The sequence below is a fragment of the Leopardus geoffroyi genome, chromosome B2, assembly GCF_018350155.1.
Source record: "Leopardus geoffroyi isolate Oge1 chromosome B2, O.geoffroyi_Oge1_pat1.0, whole genome shotgun sequence".
Classification (NCBI taxonomy): domain Eukaryota; kingdom Metazoa; phylum Chordata; class Mammalia; order Carnivora; family Felidae; genus Leopardus; species Leopardus geoffroyi.
In genome coordinates, this window is record NC_059332.1 from 144254230 (window position 1) to 144270400 (window position 16171).

Consider the following 16171-nt stretch of genomic DNA (forward strand, 5'->3'; position numbering starts at 1 on the left):
CTGGAAAGGCGAGGGGATAGTATTTCTAGTAAGGGAAAAATTACCAAAGTTCACCGAATCCCAGGCTACGTGGATCAGAGAAGTGGCCCACGGAGAGCTGGCTTTCAGACCGGAGCTGACCTGTCGGAGCTCCCTGGAGCTGTGGGGACCAGAGCACCGGTTAGGGTAGGGTGTTGGAGGCATACACATGTGATGGGGGCCTGAGGGCCGAGGATACTGGGGCGTCTGGACGCGTGCCTCTGAGCTGTGAGGCTGTGTAGGCCTCGCACGCTTCCGTGGGGCAGCTGTCCGTTGTGACTCTTTCCTTTCGGTCTAGGGCTGGATCGCAGGGAACTCCCCCTGCCCGAAACCACATCAGAAAGCCAGTGGTGCTCGTAGAGCCCTCAGGATGTTCATGAGCCCGTTGGGGGCTGACCACAGCCTGTGCGCAGCAAGCCCTGCCTGGTGGCTTACATGGTCCTCGTCAGCACCCCTTTCATGGCCTTGGTGAATGTGCTATCAACAGCCTACTGGCCCGTTGAGGGGCTGATGATGGAAACTCCAGAGAAGCCTCTCGAATCTCCGGCGCCTCTGATGTCTGGGCTTGGGGACTGGAGTTTAACTGCCCAGCTGGTGCTGGTGTCCTTGTCGGCTGACATCCCTAGGTTTTGGTCACGTAATCGGGTGGCTTTTCTTCCTTATCCAATGGCACAGGTAATGACGGGAAAGGAGCGCCCATCTTCACTGGGGAGGTAGACTGCACCTACTTCTTCACGTGGGACACCAAGTACGCCTGCATCAAGGAGAAGGAGGACCTCCTCTGCAGTGTGACCGAGGACAAGAAGCGCTATGACCTGTCTGCGCTGGCTCGGCACTCAGGTAGGGCTCCCGTGCGCCCTGGAGGCCAGTCCGTGAGCTGGCGGGGGGCGTTCTCTCGTCTCTTAACCGTGAACGCATTCTGAGAGGCTCCTACTGTTTTCTTCAACGGTCAACTAATCGTATCCTGGCCTTTCTCCCCTTCTCGTGCAGCGGCACGAATTGTTAGACGTGACGCTGAACGAATGAGGAGGCAGACGATCTCAGCTCGAGGTTGACATTGCTCATCCGGTTGGGAGAGTTGAGGCAGAACCGCCAAGGGCCAGGCCTTGTGCTTTGTGATTAGAACGTCTTTTATTTTAGATTTCTATTCTTGTTGCTAAGGAAGTAGATGTTGAAAGTTGCCATCACACGTGCACGCGCCTGTGCGTGTGGTGCTGGACGTTAATGCAACGTAGTGATGCTCTCATAGCAGATGCACACTGTGTTCACGCAGAACAAGTACAAGGTTGTGTGTCGATTATGTCTCTGGAAAAAAAAATAAAAGCAGAATTTAGAGTCTTAAGGCAGCCTTCAAGTAGGTAGTGTTTCCGCCTCGCACCTGGACTGTCGGGCTTGCGGGCTTGAACACCGCGTGTGAGGGCCGGTGGGGCCGGGGTCAGCTGTACTTTGACCATGCTTTCCTGTCTCTAAAGCGGGGTCGGCAATCCCCATCCACCCTCAGATGCTCTTGTAAGGCTGAAGGGAGAAAGGGTGCGGGAGCCTGTGGATGCCATGTCTCTTGCTCCATCAGTGTGAGGAGCTTTGTCACCAAGGCCTGGCTTCACCGTAAACACTGGCCAAGATGGGTGTTACGAGTCTGCACAGCAGGTGGTGTTGAGCGTTGGTTACGTGGCAGGTGCCAGACAGGGTCCTGGGGTCACAGGAGCAAACCTGGTGAGCATGCCCCAGGCCTGCCCCAGGCCTTCTAACTTCCCATAACTTCCCAGAGGGCTGGGAGATTGAGGACTAAGAATGGGGGTTCCCATCAGGGAGACGGAATCCAGTGAGGACATTTTTAGTTTTACCCTTTTGGCAGCCCTGGAATTCAGTATCTGTAGAAGCGAACAGCATAGAGAGAATACCTAACGGAGAGAGAACGGCTTGCCTCAAGTCCCAGAATCGCCCATGCAGTAGGAGCGATGACTCATGTGTTCTGAGTCCCCATCTGGTTTGGGCAGTATAATATTAGAAAAAGGGATTCCTCTCTTGTGGAGTGCTGGAGAGCTTCTTTTTGAACACGAGATGTCTATAAATGTTCAGTGTCGGCGCGTTTGCCTCGGAAGCAAATGTCCTTTGTGCGTTAGTAGCTCGGCACCCGTTAAGCTGGGAAGGGTGCCATGGGGAAGTTGTGGTGCGTGTGTGTTCGGGAAGAGACAGGCTTTGTGCGGTGGAAGGAGAGCATCCAGCTGTGTGTACGTGAGCGGTTTGCCTGCCTCCTCGGGCCTCACTTGTGTTGCGGTAAACTGAGCGGTGCTGTTAGGTCCCTCTGTTCAGCCTTGTTGTTGTGTGCGGGATGCACATGGGGCCAGGGGCCTGTGCGGGACGCAGAGATACGTGCACTCTGTCCCCCAGCGTGGGCCGCCACGCGGGCTCTCCTGGGACACGGGTATTTCTGGGGAGTTCGTGCAGACCACTAAGGATTGCCTCGAGCAAGAGCCGAGCTCCTTCCTTGCCGGCTTCAAACTGTCCTCCTGTCTTTTGGCTTGTCAGCCCACTTCGCTCCCTGTGTCCTTGTCCTCATTTGTGTTTGTGCAAGCATCTGTGGGTTCTTCTGGGTTGTCGACAGCGGCACATAGAGCTTCAGAGTAACTGTGTTACTTCCGACGGGCGGCGGGCTTCCCCCTCTGAACCCCGGTGTCTGTACGCCCTTCACACGCAGCTCTCCTTCACCCCTTCGGCGGCTGTTCTGGGAACACCGTCGGTTTGTGGGCTTGCTCTCAGCACTCACGTGTGCTCCCTCGACCTTCCATGGAGTCCTGATCCTGCTCATAAAGGAGCACATCACGAGCTGTTTGAGCTCAGGGACCTTGGTGTCCTGTGATCTCCCAGAAGGCAAGCATGCCCCACACTCGGTCCGCTGGTGTGGGAGACGTGGCAGCTTTCTTGAGCCTTCCTGGGGGCCGGAGGAGGGCATGTTACCAGTGGCATGGTGTTCTGCCTTACAAGCACGGTCTGCCGTCCTGATTTGCTTTTGTGTGTGTATGTGTGTGTGTGTGTGTGTGTGTGTGTTTATTTTTGAGAGAGAGAGAGGGAGACAGACCAGAATGTGAGTTGGGGAGGGACAGAGCGAGAGGGAGACCCAGAATCCGAAACAGGCTCCAGGCTCTGAGCTATCACCACAGAGCTTGATGCGGGGCTTGAACCCACAAACCCTGAGATCACGACCTGAGCCAAAGTCGGACGCCCAACCGACTGAGCCACCCAGGTGCCCCTGCTCTCCGTTTCTGATTTCACACTCTCTGCCTACTTCTGTTGAGCCTGCTCTTCCGAGGAGGTTTGTTTCCGTCACATTAAGTGAGAAGCCTGAGAATCTCGGTGAGTCTCTGTGTCTCCGTCTGCCCGCGTCCAGAAACGTGAGTTTCATGTCCGGTGAGCTTTGGGCCTTTTCCTTTGGCTTAATCACTATTTACGGTGTGACTTTTAGCCTTTGGCTAAAAGCAGATTCTTTTTTTTCTTTTTAAATTACAGAACTGGAACGGAATTGGGAAGCCGTGGATGGCAGCCAGAGAGAAACGGACAAGAAGCATTTCTTCATTAACATCTGCCACAAAGTGCTGCAGGAAGGCCAGGCCAGAGGCTGTCCCGAGGACGCGGCCGTGTGCTCTGTGGGTGAGTGTGCCCAGAGCAGGGGTCGCGGTGGCGGTTTCCCTGCAGGCGTGTGGAGCTCGGCGGCATCCAGTTCGGAGCCAGTTAGGAAATCTTCCTGTGGTTTATGCAGATCTCCTCTGTCTCGGTTCAGCGTCCACAGGGTGATAAAAAGAGGTGATGATTCAAATGTAGGTAACTGCTCGTTGTGCCCTGGCAGCTGTAGCACTTCCGTGTCCTGACGTCGGCCAGAGCCTCCTGATGTCGGCTGACACCATAGCCGGGAACAGAAGGAACCACGCTGGGAGTTACTGGATTATCTCTTCACTTTGCAGCTTGAAGAGTAACCTTGCCAGTACTTGTGTAAAACTGATTTTGAGGCTTTTTTTTTTTATTTAACAGCTTGACTGCCTGTAATTGTTAGTAAGTTAGGCCTTAAGGCAAGTGAGCTCTCATTGTTCTCTTCATATGAGTACTTGTATCCCCGAGGGTTCTTTTTTTTTTTTTTTTTTTTCAACGTTTTATTTATTTTTGGGACAGAGAGAGAGACAGAGCATGAACGGGGGAGGGGCAGAGAGAGAGGGAGACACAGAATCGGAAACAGGCTCCAGGCTCTGAGCGTCAGCCCAGAGCCTGACGCGGGGCTCGAACTCACGGACCGCGAGATCGTGACCTGGCTGAAGTCGGACGCTTAACCGACTACGCCACCCAGGCGCCCCACCCGAGGGTTCTTTTTGCAGTAGTTTTGTTGGTCCGGCTTTCCCGAGGAGACTTCTCACTGTGATGCAGATCTTCAGCATGTTCGTTGTCCCTTAAGACTCGCCCTGAAGATGAGAGGCAGGGAGAGGGATCAAAATCTGTTACTAACCTTAGACAAGGAATTGTGAACTCAGGTCGGGTGTTCGGGATTGCCCCAGTTTCCAGAATTGGTGATGTGTCCTTGGGAGCAGGTCTGGGTGTGCCCCTGCCACTGTTTAAGAAGGACGGGGGACAATTTCAATGCTTCCTAGTCAAAGTCAACTGAACCAGGAATGAAATAGTCCCCTGCCTGGCTTGCTGAACGGGTTCAGTTAGTTTCCGCTTTGGTCATGGGACAGACTCTAGTCTCTTGGCTGTGCTTCCAAAAGGCCTTGTGTCTCGGGGGGAGCCGAGGCCCTGAAAATAGGGGAACGGTGTTGCTTCATTGGATGGTGTGACACGAGAGCTTGCTGTCCTCCTTGCCTGCCCCTGGAGGACGTTGTTTATCGTTGCTGCACTTTTCCTACTCAGCCCGGAGGTGGCCCCGTGTGGCTGCCATTGCCTGGCCAAACCTGTCACTCAAGAAAAACCCACCCACCATGGGGCCAGGTTATGCGGTTGGGGAATGGACCACGGCGCCCCTGCTGGTGGTTCCTGGCTGATTTTTATATACCTCTTCATCGGCATCATTATCATTTTTAATCACGTGTCCTGTTTTTGTTTTTTTTTTCCCCGTTCCTCTTTTCCAGATAAGAGTGGATTTAAAAATCTAGGCAAATTTATTTCTTCTCCTACAAAAGAGAAAGGAAACATTCAACTCTCGTATTCAGACGGTGATGATTGTGGCCATAAGAAAATAACAACCAACATAACACTTGTGTGCAAGCCAGGTAAAACATTTAATGGGAAAAGGCGGGATGTTTTAGTGGCTTTTGCCACAGGTGTGCCTGCGTTCTTTGTTTCTCTTGGGCCGCTGCCAAGAGGTTGAGGTAGAAAGGGGTTGTGCTGAGCGTTTCAGGTTCTAGAACCTCTAGTGGTGGTCTCTTGGATTTGATCCCCCACCCCCACCCCAAACCAGTCCAGAAATGGATAAACCATATGGTGTCGAGAGAGTTGTGTTGCAGCGTTCCAAATGAGTTATGGGTCTCGGCTCAGCTTCCTCTTCCTGAGGACTGATACCGAGAGTCGCCATGCTGGCTGTTGACCTTCTTCCATAGGCGGGGGACCGTACGCGGTTTAAAAGTGTTGTCCAGGATCTCACATCTAAACACAATGCTCTCCTTCGCCCGCCTGTATTTATAGGTTTACATTGTTTTTACGGGGTCAAATCTATATGTAGTCATGCGTTTCTGGAAAATGTTCCTCAAAACGTGTATTTTGTGAATGCTCTTCTGTGTCTCACAGTTTATATTACTAATTTTTAGGGACTCCCTCGTTGATAATGGTTTGGTCTTACTATTTTTAAGCATTTCCCCTATTGTTGGGTTAATTGCATGTTTCCAGTGTGGGTGATGGTGCTGTTGCGTATCCCTGTCTACCTCCTGCTGCAATATTTTCTTTGGATAAATGCCCAGCTGTGGGATAAGGTCAAGGGCTAGGACTATTTTTTGGTTTTGAGTGTTTTTTAAATTGTGGTAGAATATACATAATGTGAAATTTAGCATTTTTAAGAAACTATAGTAAAATACATGATGTGAAATTCAACTTTTTTAAAGTTTAAAAAAATTTTTTTAACATTTATTTATTTATTTATTTATTTTTTTCAACGTTTATTTATTTTTGGGACAGAGAGAGACAGAGCATGAACGGGGGAGGGGCAGAGAGAGAGGGAGACACAGAATCGGAAACAGGCTCCAGGCTCTGAGCCATCAGCCCAGAGCCTGACGCAGGGCTCGAACTCACAGACCGCGAGATCGTGACCTGGCTGAAGTCGGACGCTCAACCGACTGCGCCACCCAGGCGCCCCAACATTTATTTATTTTTTGAGAGAGAGAGAGTGCGTGAGCACGTGTGAGTGGGGGCGGGGCAGAGAGAGAGAGAGAGAGAGAGAGAGAGAGAGACACAGAATCTGAAGCAGGCTCCAGGCTCTAAGCTGTCAGCACAGAGCCTGACGTGGGGCTCGAACTCATGAGCTGTGAGAGCATGACCTGAGCTGAAGTCGGACGCTGAACCAATGGAGCTGCCCAGGCACCCGTTAACATTTATTAAAGTGTATATAGTCCAGTGGCATGGAGGACATTCAGTGTTGTGCAGCCATCACCATTGTCCGTCTCCAGAACGTTCTCATTTTCTTGAGTGAACTCTGCCCCCACTGGACACTAATGCCCCCCCTCCTGCCCCAGCCCTTGGTAACCCCCCTTCTTTCTGCCTCTGTAGGTTTGACCGCTCTCAGGACCTCAAGGAAGCAGAATCACGGTGTTTGTGGGACTGTTTTTAGACTAGGAATGATTAGCGATATCATTCTTCTTCCTCGTTGACAGGTGATCTAGAAAGCGCTCCAGTGTTGACAACCTCTGGGGATGGCGGCTGCTTCTATGAGTTTGAGTGGCACACGGCTGCTGCCTGTGTACTGTCCAAGACAGAGGGCGAGAACTGCACGGTCTTTGATTCCCAGGCAGGTGCGTGTGCCCACGTAATACCTTTGGTGGTTTGGTGTCACCTGGAACCGCTTAGGTTTTGTTTGTTCGTTTTTTAACTTAAATATTTTTTCTTTTTTTTAAAGTTTATTTTTGAGAGAGAGAGAGAGAGAGAGAGAGAGAGACAGAGTGTGAGTGGAGGAGGGGCAGAGAGAGAGGAAGACGCAGAATCTGAAGCAGGTTCCGGGCTCTGAGCTGTCAGCACAGAGCCCGACGCGGGGCTCGAACTCACAGACCGTGAGATCATGACCTGAGCCAAAGTCAGACGTTCAACCGCCTGAGCCACCCAGGCGCCCCTTCCTTAAATATTTCCTAGGAAAGTTTTAGAGATAACCTGCTTCAGGATTACATTAATGCTGAAAATTTTGAAAATTGGACATTTGAGGTTGAGATCGTGAAAAACCTACCTCTTAAATCATGGTGCAGGTAGGTTTGCCGAATGCAAAACTTGAAGATCCCAAGAAAAGAACCGTGTTTGTGAAGGCTTTTTGCAGAAGTTTAGTGACCCAGAAACCTACCTTAGACTTTTCAAGAAGGGCACACTGTGTTGTGGTCATACAGCTTTGAACACACTGGTGGTTTATTCGGCCAGCATTTGAGGCCAGCCAGGGGCTTCAAATTGGGTTTTTAGGTTAATGCAGTAAAAGGGGCTTGGTGGTGGTGAATCCATGGGCAGGGGAAATGTCCGTAGGTGCAGCTCTGGTGGCCTGGAGGGGAAAGCATCTTTTCTGCCATTTTGCATCTCCCTGCCCTCATCAGAGGGTTCCTGGGGAGACTTTCTTTGAAGCTGCGGGCTTGGGGCCCAACTTGGGGCCCCTGTGGTCCAACTGACCTTCTTTTTTTAAAAAAAAATTTTTTTTTAATGTTTATTTATTTTTGAGACAGAGGGAGAGTGCGAGCAGGGGAGGGGCAGAGACAGAGGGAGACACAGAATCTGAAACAGGCTCCAGGCTCTGAGCTGTCAGCACAGAGGGGCTCAAACCCGTGAACCGTGAGATCATGACCTGAGCCGACGTCGGACGCTTAACCGACTGAGCCACCCAGACGCCCCCCCAGCTGACCTTCTTGACTGTGGTCCAACTGACCTTACATATTGGCATTGTTTTTACTCTTCCTTAGGGTTTTCTTTTGATTTATCACCTCTCACGAAGAAAAATGGTGCCTATAAAGTTGAGACCGAGAAGTACGACTTTTACATAAATGTTTGTGGTGCGGTGTCTGTGAGTTTCTGCCAGCCGGACTCCGGAGCCTGTCAAGTTTCAAAAAGGCAAGTGTACCTATTTTTCGTTCCGGGTTTTCCTTAGGTATCTTGCGCTAACAAATATTCAGGGACAGGTGTGTTCTCTACTGACATCATTGCTTTGCAAGGAATAGTAAACACTGAGAAGCCCTGGCCTAAAAACCTAAACACCAGAGGATGCTAGGAGGTTGAGATCCTGGATAAGGAGGAGCAGGCCACGCCCTTGGAATTTACATAATTCCTTCCGAGTCGCTTGCATTTCTGGGTTGTGAGATAGTTAGCACACGGTTCTCCGTTGGGCGTGGTATCGGTTCAGGTGAGGCGTCATACGTTAAACCAAGCGTGCTGAGCGTGGCCCTGGGTCCTGGCATGGGGGTGGGGCTGCCCTCTGCCCCACCGCAGACCCTGGTGATCTGCAGCCCTGGAGCATGGACATTGCCTCCACCACACTGCTCGGTGGCCGTTTCGCCCGTGTTCCAGCACTGCAATGCTTCTGGCCTTGGTATCCTTTCTGAGAGACGTTTGTTTGCTTGTTTTAGTGATAACAAGGCTTGGAACTTGGGACTGAGTAATGCTAAACTTTCCTATTACAACGGGATGATCCAGTTGAACTACAGAGACGGCACGCCCTATAACAACGAAAAGCATACACCGAGAGCCACGTTGATCACCTTCCTTTGTGACCGGGACGTGGGAGTCGGTCTCCCTGAGTATCAGGTAGGAACTGTGCGGTGTGTGGGCGTCCATCGCTGAGGAGAGCCGAGAGGGAGAGAGTGGCAGTCCCGTTGAGGTGGGGGAAAAGAAGGCGGTGGGTGGGACAGGGCTGCTGACTTTCCTGGAGTGGGATGAGGCTCTAACCACAGGTGAGGTGTGAGCTCTGGGCTTTCCTGGGGATAAACCATCACGTCGTCTGGCTCCCTGATGCCTACACAGGAGCCTATCGTGGGCCCTTTATTTAGACGCAGAGCTATTATTAGTCTGGTGTCCTGGCCAAATCATCATCTCCTGTGATTTTAATTAATCCTTTTAGATTTACCAGGGTACGTAGGCAGTATTCGTTTTCTGAGCTGTTTATTCGTTCAGTGGGCTGTGTACCTCAATGGTAACCCACCACCCGGTTGGCTTTGGGGACAAAACTCATATCAAAAATCAGCCCTCAGTGCCACTTGGCAGAGGGTAGATTTCCATCTTAATTTATTCCTGGGAGATCTTCATGTCAGTAAGACAGACGTAGATGGACAAAGTAGACCGTCTTTCCTATAGTTCTTACCGACGGAAAATGCCCGTCATTTTGTAAATGCTGGCTTTAATAACATTCCCTTTTTTCTTTGCCATCCCATGTCTCTCCCTGTCATGTGACCAGGAGGAAGACAACTCTACCTACAACTTCCGGTGGTACACCAGTTACGCCTGCCCGGAGGAGCCCCTGGAGTGTGTGGTGACCGACCCCTCTACGCTGGAGCAGTATGATCTCTCCAGGTGAGGCCAGGGTCAGCCTGGCCTTGGCCTTGGCCCTGGCCCGGGTCCAGCGTAGTGCTAAGCTGGCTTGGGCTTTGCTGGTGAGCACGTAGCTGAGTTGGTAACGGGGAGTCAAGTAGGTTGTGGGGGTGCAGGACCAAGATGGAGAGTTTTAAACAGAAAGAATTCTAACAGTGGTGTGGTAGGCTTTGTGACATCCACTGCTCCTTGCCACAGCAAAGCCTCAGTCTTCAGCTGCATGGTTTGAAACAGGGATTGTCAGTATAGAGGTGCGGGGGAGGGGGGCAGTGCACGGTCTGCTGAATACTGACTTCAGTGAAAGTCGAGATACTCGTGGGTGTTATGAGTCACGGTGAGCTAAATTCCATAGTTTGAATGGCAGGGCATGTTTCATTCTGTGTGTCCTCGACCACTTAGAAATGAATTGTCAGGCTGAAATCCGTTAGCATTAAAAGCGTGCATTTTGCTTTGAAATTTTAGCCTAGCAAAATCCGAAGGTGGTCGTGGAGGAAACTGGTATGCCATGGACAATGCGGGCGAGCGCAGCACGTGGCGGAAATACTACATCAATGTGTGTCGACCCCTGAACCCGGTGCCGGGCTGTGATCGATATGCGTCGGCTTGCCAGATGAAATACAAGAACGATCAGGTGAGCCTGCCCTCCCCAGTAGTCTCGTTTTCCCCGCCGCCCCCAGCACATGACTCAGTGGGCGGAGGTGGTTATTTTGGGACTTCCAGATCAAAGTAGGCCTGGCTGCTGAAGTGAAGCCCTGTGAGCAGGAGTGGGGCCCCAGCGTAAACTCATCCGCCCCCACCTCCCACCGATGTGGTCGTGCTTGAGTCATTGTTCAGATTTAGAACTGCACGAAATGCCCAGTGCTGGTGACCTCTGATCTCCGTACAGGGCAGAGGACGCTCCTAATGGTATGTCCAGCCTGAGTTCAAAAGTGTCTTTGAGGCCAGTAGATGTCTGTAAAGAATAGTTTTGCTTCCAAAAGCTCACGAGGGGGAAGCCGGCTTGGGAGAGCTGCCGTGGCCGAACAGATCCACACGTGAGCTCTCACTTGGGGCGCCAGGCTGTGCTGCATCATCGATTGAATGCAGTTACTGCCAGAGTTTCAGTACGTTTCCCTGTGCTCCTTGGACATGGCGAATCTTGAAATAAAGATGTACGTGTGCTTCCTTAAAAATAGCACGTCAGGAATGGGCTTTTCCTGGCACATGTTACATGGCCGCTTGGAGGGGTTTTCCAGGAAGCTGGGAGCGCACTCTGGTGGTCGAGAGTGAAGTTCCCTGCTGTGTTCACACGTGTGCATATGTGTGTGCGCGCTTTGTTGGAGCAGTGACTTCAGGAGATAGTCGGTCCTCCTCGTTCACGGGTTCTGTATTTGAGATTCACTCACTTGCCTGCACGGATTTGTGGCCCACACTCCAATCTGGCCGTGCTTCTGGTCATCCATGGACACGTCCACCGTCTCCTGTTGGCTCTCCTGCTGAGACAACAGTGGAGCGGAGACACGAGGGGCGGGGGCTGGTGGGAAGGGCAGCACCAGAAGCTCCTGGTTCTGGGCCAGGTGGACAAGGGTTGAGTCCTGCCTTGGATGCCTGTTAGCCGGGCAGCCTCAGACAAGTCACTTAGCACGTCTGAACCTCCTTTCCCTTTTTTGTAAAATAAGGAAAATAGAACCTGCCCTTTGGAATGATGGTTCAGCGTCTGTGGTGACTTTATAGACACGAGAATCACATGTACCAGTAGTGAAGTCCTGTGTTCTCTTTGGAGGGAAAACCCAATAGGCACATTTGTTTGCAGGGTTCCTTTTCTGAGACTGTCTCCATCAGCAACTTGGGGGTCGCAAAGACGGGTCCCATGGTGGAGGACAGCGGCAGCCTCCTTTTAGAGTACGTGAACGGCTCAGCGTGCACCACCAGCGACGGGAGGCTCACCACCTACACCACCAGGATCCATCTCGTCTGTTCCAGGGGCAGCCTGGTAAGGCGCTGTGCGTTGCCCACGACCTTGGTTCCTTTGGGTCTTTTGTGACCGAGAACCAGCTGACGTGTCTCTTGTGGAGATGAGCGAGTCTCGAGTGGAGTTTTGTCTCTGGCTTGTGTGGACTCCATTCTGTCCCTTACTTCTTGTCAGCTAGTGATCTGAGAATCCTGGCGGCAGGAAGGGTCTTTGAGACAATTTCACCCAAACCCCAGCATTCATAGATGAGGAAGCTGGGGCACGATGCCGCTCTGATTCACGGATAAATGAAGATCATATGTGTGAAACGTGGGCAATCAAGGATAAAAAATTAAGGCTAGGAAGTAGAGAAAGTGATAGAGATTGCTTTTGGCCCTGAGTTCCTTAGGGTAGAATAGAAGAGAAACTCCAAATAAAGATGCTTATGTACCGTCCCAATTGTTTTTCTAAAAAAAAAAGTTGGTAAAAAATGTATAACATAATTGGGGCGCCTGGGTGGCTCAGTCGGTGGAGCGTCCGACTTCGGCTCAGGTTTAAGAGTTCAAGCCCTGCATCAGGCTCCATGCTCACAGCTTGGAGCCTGCAGCCTGCTTTGGATTCTGTGTCTCCCTCTCTCTCTGCCTCTCCTCCACTCATGCTCTCTCTCTGTCTCAAAAATACGGATAAACATTAAAAAAAATTTAAAGCATATAACATAAAAGGTACCATTTAAACCACCTTTAGGTATACAGTTCAGTGGCATTAGATACATGCACGATGTTACGCGCCATCCCTGGCACTCATTTCCAGAACGTGGCTATCCCAAATCCAATTGCTTTTTTACCTGGAGTTTTACATTTATATCTGGGTCACGTGTTTTTTGAGTAATTATTCAAAGTCTTAGGTGAATGCACAGTGGAGGTAACAGAATTCACGTTTGTTATCAAATAAAGGGTCAGGTACACATTTTAAGGGTCTTTTCCAGCTTCCTGTAGTTTCTTTGGAACGAACGGCAAAATGTGTTCAGTCCTCAGCAGTCTGTTGGACTTTGTCACATACATTCCAGTTGCCTCACAGACCCCAAGTTCTCAGTGTCATTTGCCAACACGTGATTTTTTCCGAGAGACGATTTCTTCAGAGGTCAAGGAGGGGTCTCTGATAAGGGGATGAAATCCCTAGCTGGACGAGCATGGGCCCACGTCGTGCAAGGTGTTCCATGACTGAACTGTAAGCGTGCTCCTTGAGTAGCCCGGGGATGGGTTGGCTGTTTCCTTCCTCAGTCTCAGGAAGAACTCCTGGCTGCCCAGCCCAGCCCTCGCCACCTCCTGGGCATGTCTGTGTCCCCTCCTTGGAGCCTTGCCCACCTCCCCTTCTCACTGCGGTTTCTTGTTCCCACGGAGATACTGGACTATTCCAGGAGGTTCTTTGGGATCCTTAGTTTTTCAGCTTCCCTGTGACACCTCATGCGGGCAGCGTTCTGCAGTCTTCAGAGCAGCTTTGCGTCGTCACTGTATCTCTGAGTACTTGTGTGGGGCTTGGTACACACTGTGGGCCCCAGAGACCATGAACGGAGGTCGTGTCGCAGAGTTCTGCAAGTCACAGAACTTTCAGAACTTTCATTGTTAAAGCAGCACCTTTTCACAACCATAGTGTAGGGCAGAAGGCACAGTTTAAGGATTTTTAAAACTTCATTTATTTTGAGAGGGTGGGGCAGGGAGAGAATCCCAAGCAAACTCCACACTGTCAGTACAGAGCCTGAGGCGGGGCTCGAACCCACGAACTGTGAGATCGAGAGTCAGACGCTTAACGCCTGAGCCACCCAGGCGCCCCAGGACAGACGTGTTTTTATCTTACTGTTAGAGATGCTGAGGCTGAGGGGGGCAGGGAGGGGGGGGCACTTCCAGGCCAGAGGGTGCTTGGTGGGTAAGGTGTGGGCTCACCGTCAGGTGCCCAATGTGTCCTCCTGTGAGCCTGGGCAGGTGTCCTGACTCTGTGCCTCTGTTTGCTCACCTGTGTATAGATGGTAGGTGATTACAGAACCTGGTTCCCAGGTCATTATGAGGTTCTGTTGAGAAATGCTAATGAAACAGCACAGTGGTAAATGCTCTCTCAGCACAAGCTGCTGTTCCCTGTAACGAGGCAGAGCTCCCACAGGAGGCGGTGCGGCGCATGTTTGGGCAACATTTCGCTGAAACACACCCAGGACAGTGCACACATTGTAAGTTACCGGCAGCCGGTGAACCCTCACGCGTTGAGCAGGACTTTGCAGCCAGACCCCACACGGTGGCAGTGCTCACAGCGCCCGCGAGGCTCCCTGTGACCGTTCCAGGCTCCTCTGTACCCTCGGTCCCCAGTTCTGAGCTTCTGTCAGTAAAATCTCCCACGCCGGGGTCTTTTGTGTCTTTCTTACGTTCCGTACTCTTGGTGTGGAGTGTTTTTCAACAGCGTGGACTTAAACCCAGATCTGGACCCCAATTCTGCCATTCACTGCCACGTGACCTCGGGTAAACTTCTTGACATCTGAGCACGAGAGGTAGTATGTCCTTAGTGGGAATAATAGGACATGAAATTGTAATTAGGGAGTGCGCACTGAGCACCTAGTCTGTCGCTGACGCATAATTAAACTAAGTTCACTAGACTTTAGCTCTTTGTATGTGCTAGGCTAGTAGTCCCTTGGTGAGATCGAGTTCCATCTCCTTATACTGACTGTTACTCTGCATTTAACCTTTCAGAATACCCACCCCATATTTTCTCTCAGTTGGGAGTGTGTGGTTAGTTTCCTGTGGAACACAGAGGCCGCCTGTCCCATCCAAATCATGACAGACACAAAACAGGTATGCGTGCTGTCCCGGGTTGTCTCGCTGCCCTGCTCCTGGATATGCCCACCCCGGTGCCCCCGCTCTGCGCCCACCCCTTCCCTCGTGCTTCCAAACCTGTTCCTGGCTTCTCCATTTCCCGCCCCTTGGCATCAGGCATCTGGGCGTCCCCCCGCATTGCTCTCCCCGAGACCCCGGCTCGCAGATGCTGGGCTGAGAACCAGACCCTGGGCTTTACTCCCGATTACTATAGATTCCTTCCTTTTTCTCCATTGCCCTGTCCCTTCTGTGTTGTGGTGGCACCCTAGCAGGCTCTGGGGGTTCTCCATCACCGTAGAGATGTGGGGGGTTGTCACTGCAGCACCTAAAACGTTCCAGTGCCCCGTCATCTTCAGGATCTGGCCTGTCTGTTTCAATGTGATGCTCACGGTTTTCAAGCTCCGATCCCGGCCCTGTTACTGCCGTTGCTTCTACGTGCCTGTTGCCGTCCTGGCTTATCCTGCTCTTTGGCCTTGGCCTGTGTTCTTGCCCTTGGGTGGGCCCCCCCCCCGCCCCCGCCGCAGAGCAGAGCCGCGAGCTGGTGACCTGTTGTTTTCACGGCGCTGGCTGTGTTCCTTGTGCTCAGACTTCCTCCTTTCCCTCCCCTTCTAAAAGCTCTGCTTTCACAGTAGAGCCCAGGCCCACCTAAACGAAGGTTCCCACAGGGTCCTGGGCCTGTGGTGCCAGGGAAGGGTAGGGATGGTGGGATGCCGCCCTGCGTCCTCGGTCATGCTCTCTGGGGTTGGGACCACCAATGCTTCCCCTGAACTGGCGGACTGTGCAGAAGAAAGACGTGGGGGGAGGGTAAGGTTTATGACGTCTCCTAGAGGAGAAGGGATGGTGAGGTACCTCATCGTGCCTCCCGTTATCGTGGTCTTTAAGTGAATGCCTGAAATAGAAAAAGGAACACTTAAACCAACTTTCTAAAGTTTTTCTTTTTCTTTTTTTAAATTATTTATGGGTTACGTATGGTTTCTAACTAACTTTTCCCTCGAGGGTCAGCGATGGTCTCCTTATTTAGGTAAATATCGTAGCCTTGAGGGCTTTCAGGTAAGTTTAATATTTGTCAGCCTGGTGTCACACCTGGGCAGACCGCAGGGGCCGTATCTGAAGGGGCTGGTGCAGACGGATGCATGGGGCCGCTTTTCTGACAGGGGTTTCAGGTCAGTGGAGAAGCACATGTTTTGTGAGGTCCATACACACAGGTTTGCGAGGGCGCTCCATATTGGCCGTGTTCTTGTGGGATTGGTTTGAATGTATCTCTTCCCCTGTTGTTTTCTGCAGGCCTGTTCTATAAGGGACCCGAACAGTGGGTTTGTGTTTGATCTTAACCCACTGAACAATACCCAAGGATACGTGCTCTTAGGCATTGGAAAGACTTTTGTGGTAAGAGTTACATGATGAATATCTAGTTTACTTTGAAACAAGGAGAACTGCGTGTAAGTCATCTGCCGCTGGCGCATGCTGGTGGCAGGTGTCTTTAGGAATGGTCCAGGGCAGTGTGATGGCAGCCGTTACCCAGGAAGAGGTGAAAGAATCCAGATTTGAGGGGAGAGGGAGGTAAAACTTCCACTCACTGCTGTAGTACAGACATGAGGGTGACATTTTTCAGAAAAGAAATTCTTAATCTGTT

General features: G+C 51.5%; 1 protein-coding gene across 1 annotated transcript in view; it reads left to right on the forward strand.

Annotated features, from left to right (window-relative positions):
- The window catches only part of IGF2R (insulin like growth factor 2 receptor), a 104120-nt gene that overhangs the window by 51054 nt on the left and 36895 nt on the right, over nt 1-16171 (forward strand). Inside the window, exons 11-21 of the mRNA XM_045500202.1 lie at nt 694-858; nt 3526-3666; nt 5130-5270; nt 6861-6998; nt 8136-8283; nt 8796-8973; nt 9620-9735; nt 10216-10384; nt 11546-11725; nt 14416-14517; nt 15823-15924. Of these exons, the coding sequence (XP_045356158.1) occupies nt 694-858; nt 3526-3666; nt 5130-5270; nt 6861-6998; nt 8136-8283; nt 8796-8973; nt 9620-9735; nt 10216-10384; nt 11546-11725; nt 14416-14517; nt 15823-15924 (1580 nt within the window). The remainder of the gene's footprint in view (nt 1-693; nt 859-3525; nt 3667-5129; nt 5271-6860; nt 6999-8135; nt 8284-8795; nt 8974-9619; nt 9736-10215; nt 10385-11545; nt 11726-14415; nt 14518-15822; nt 15925-16171) is intronic.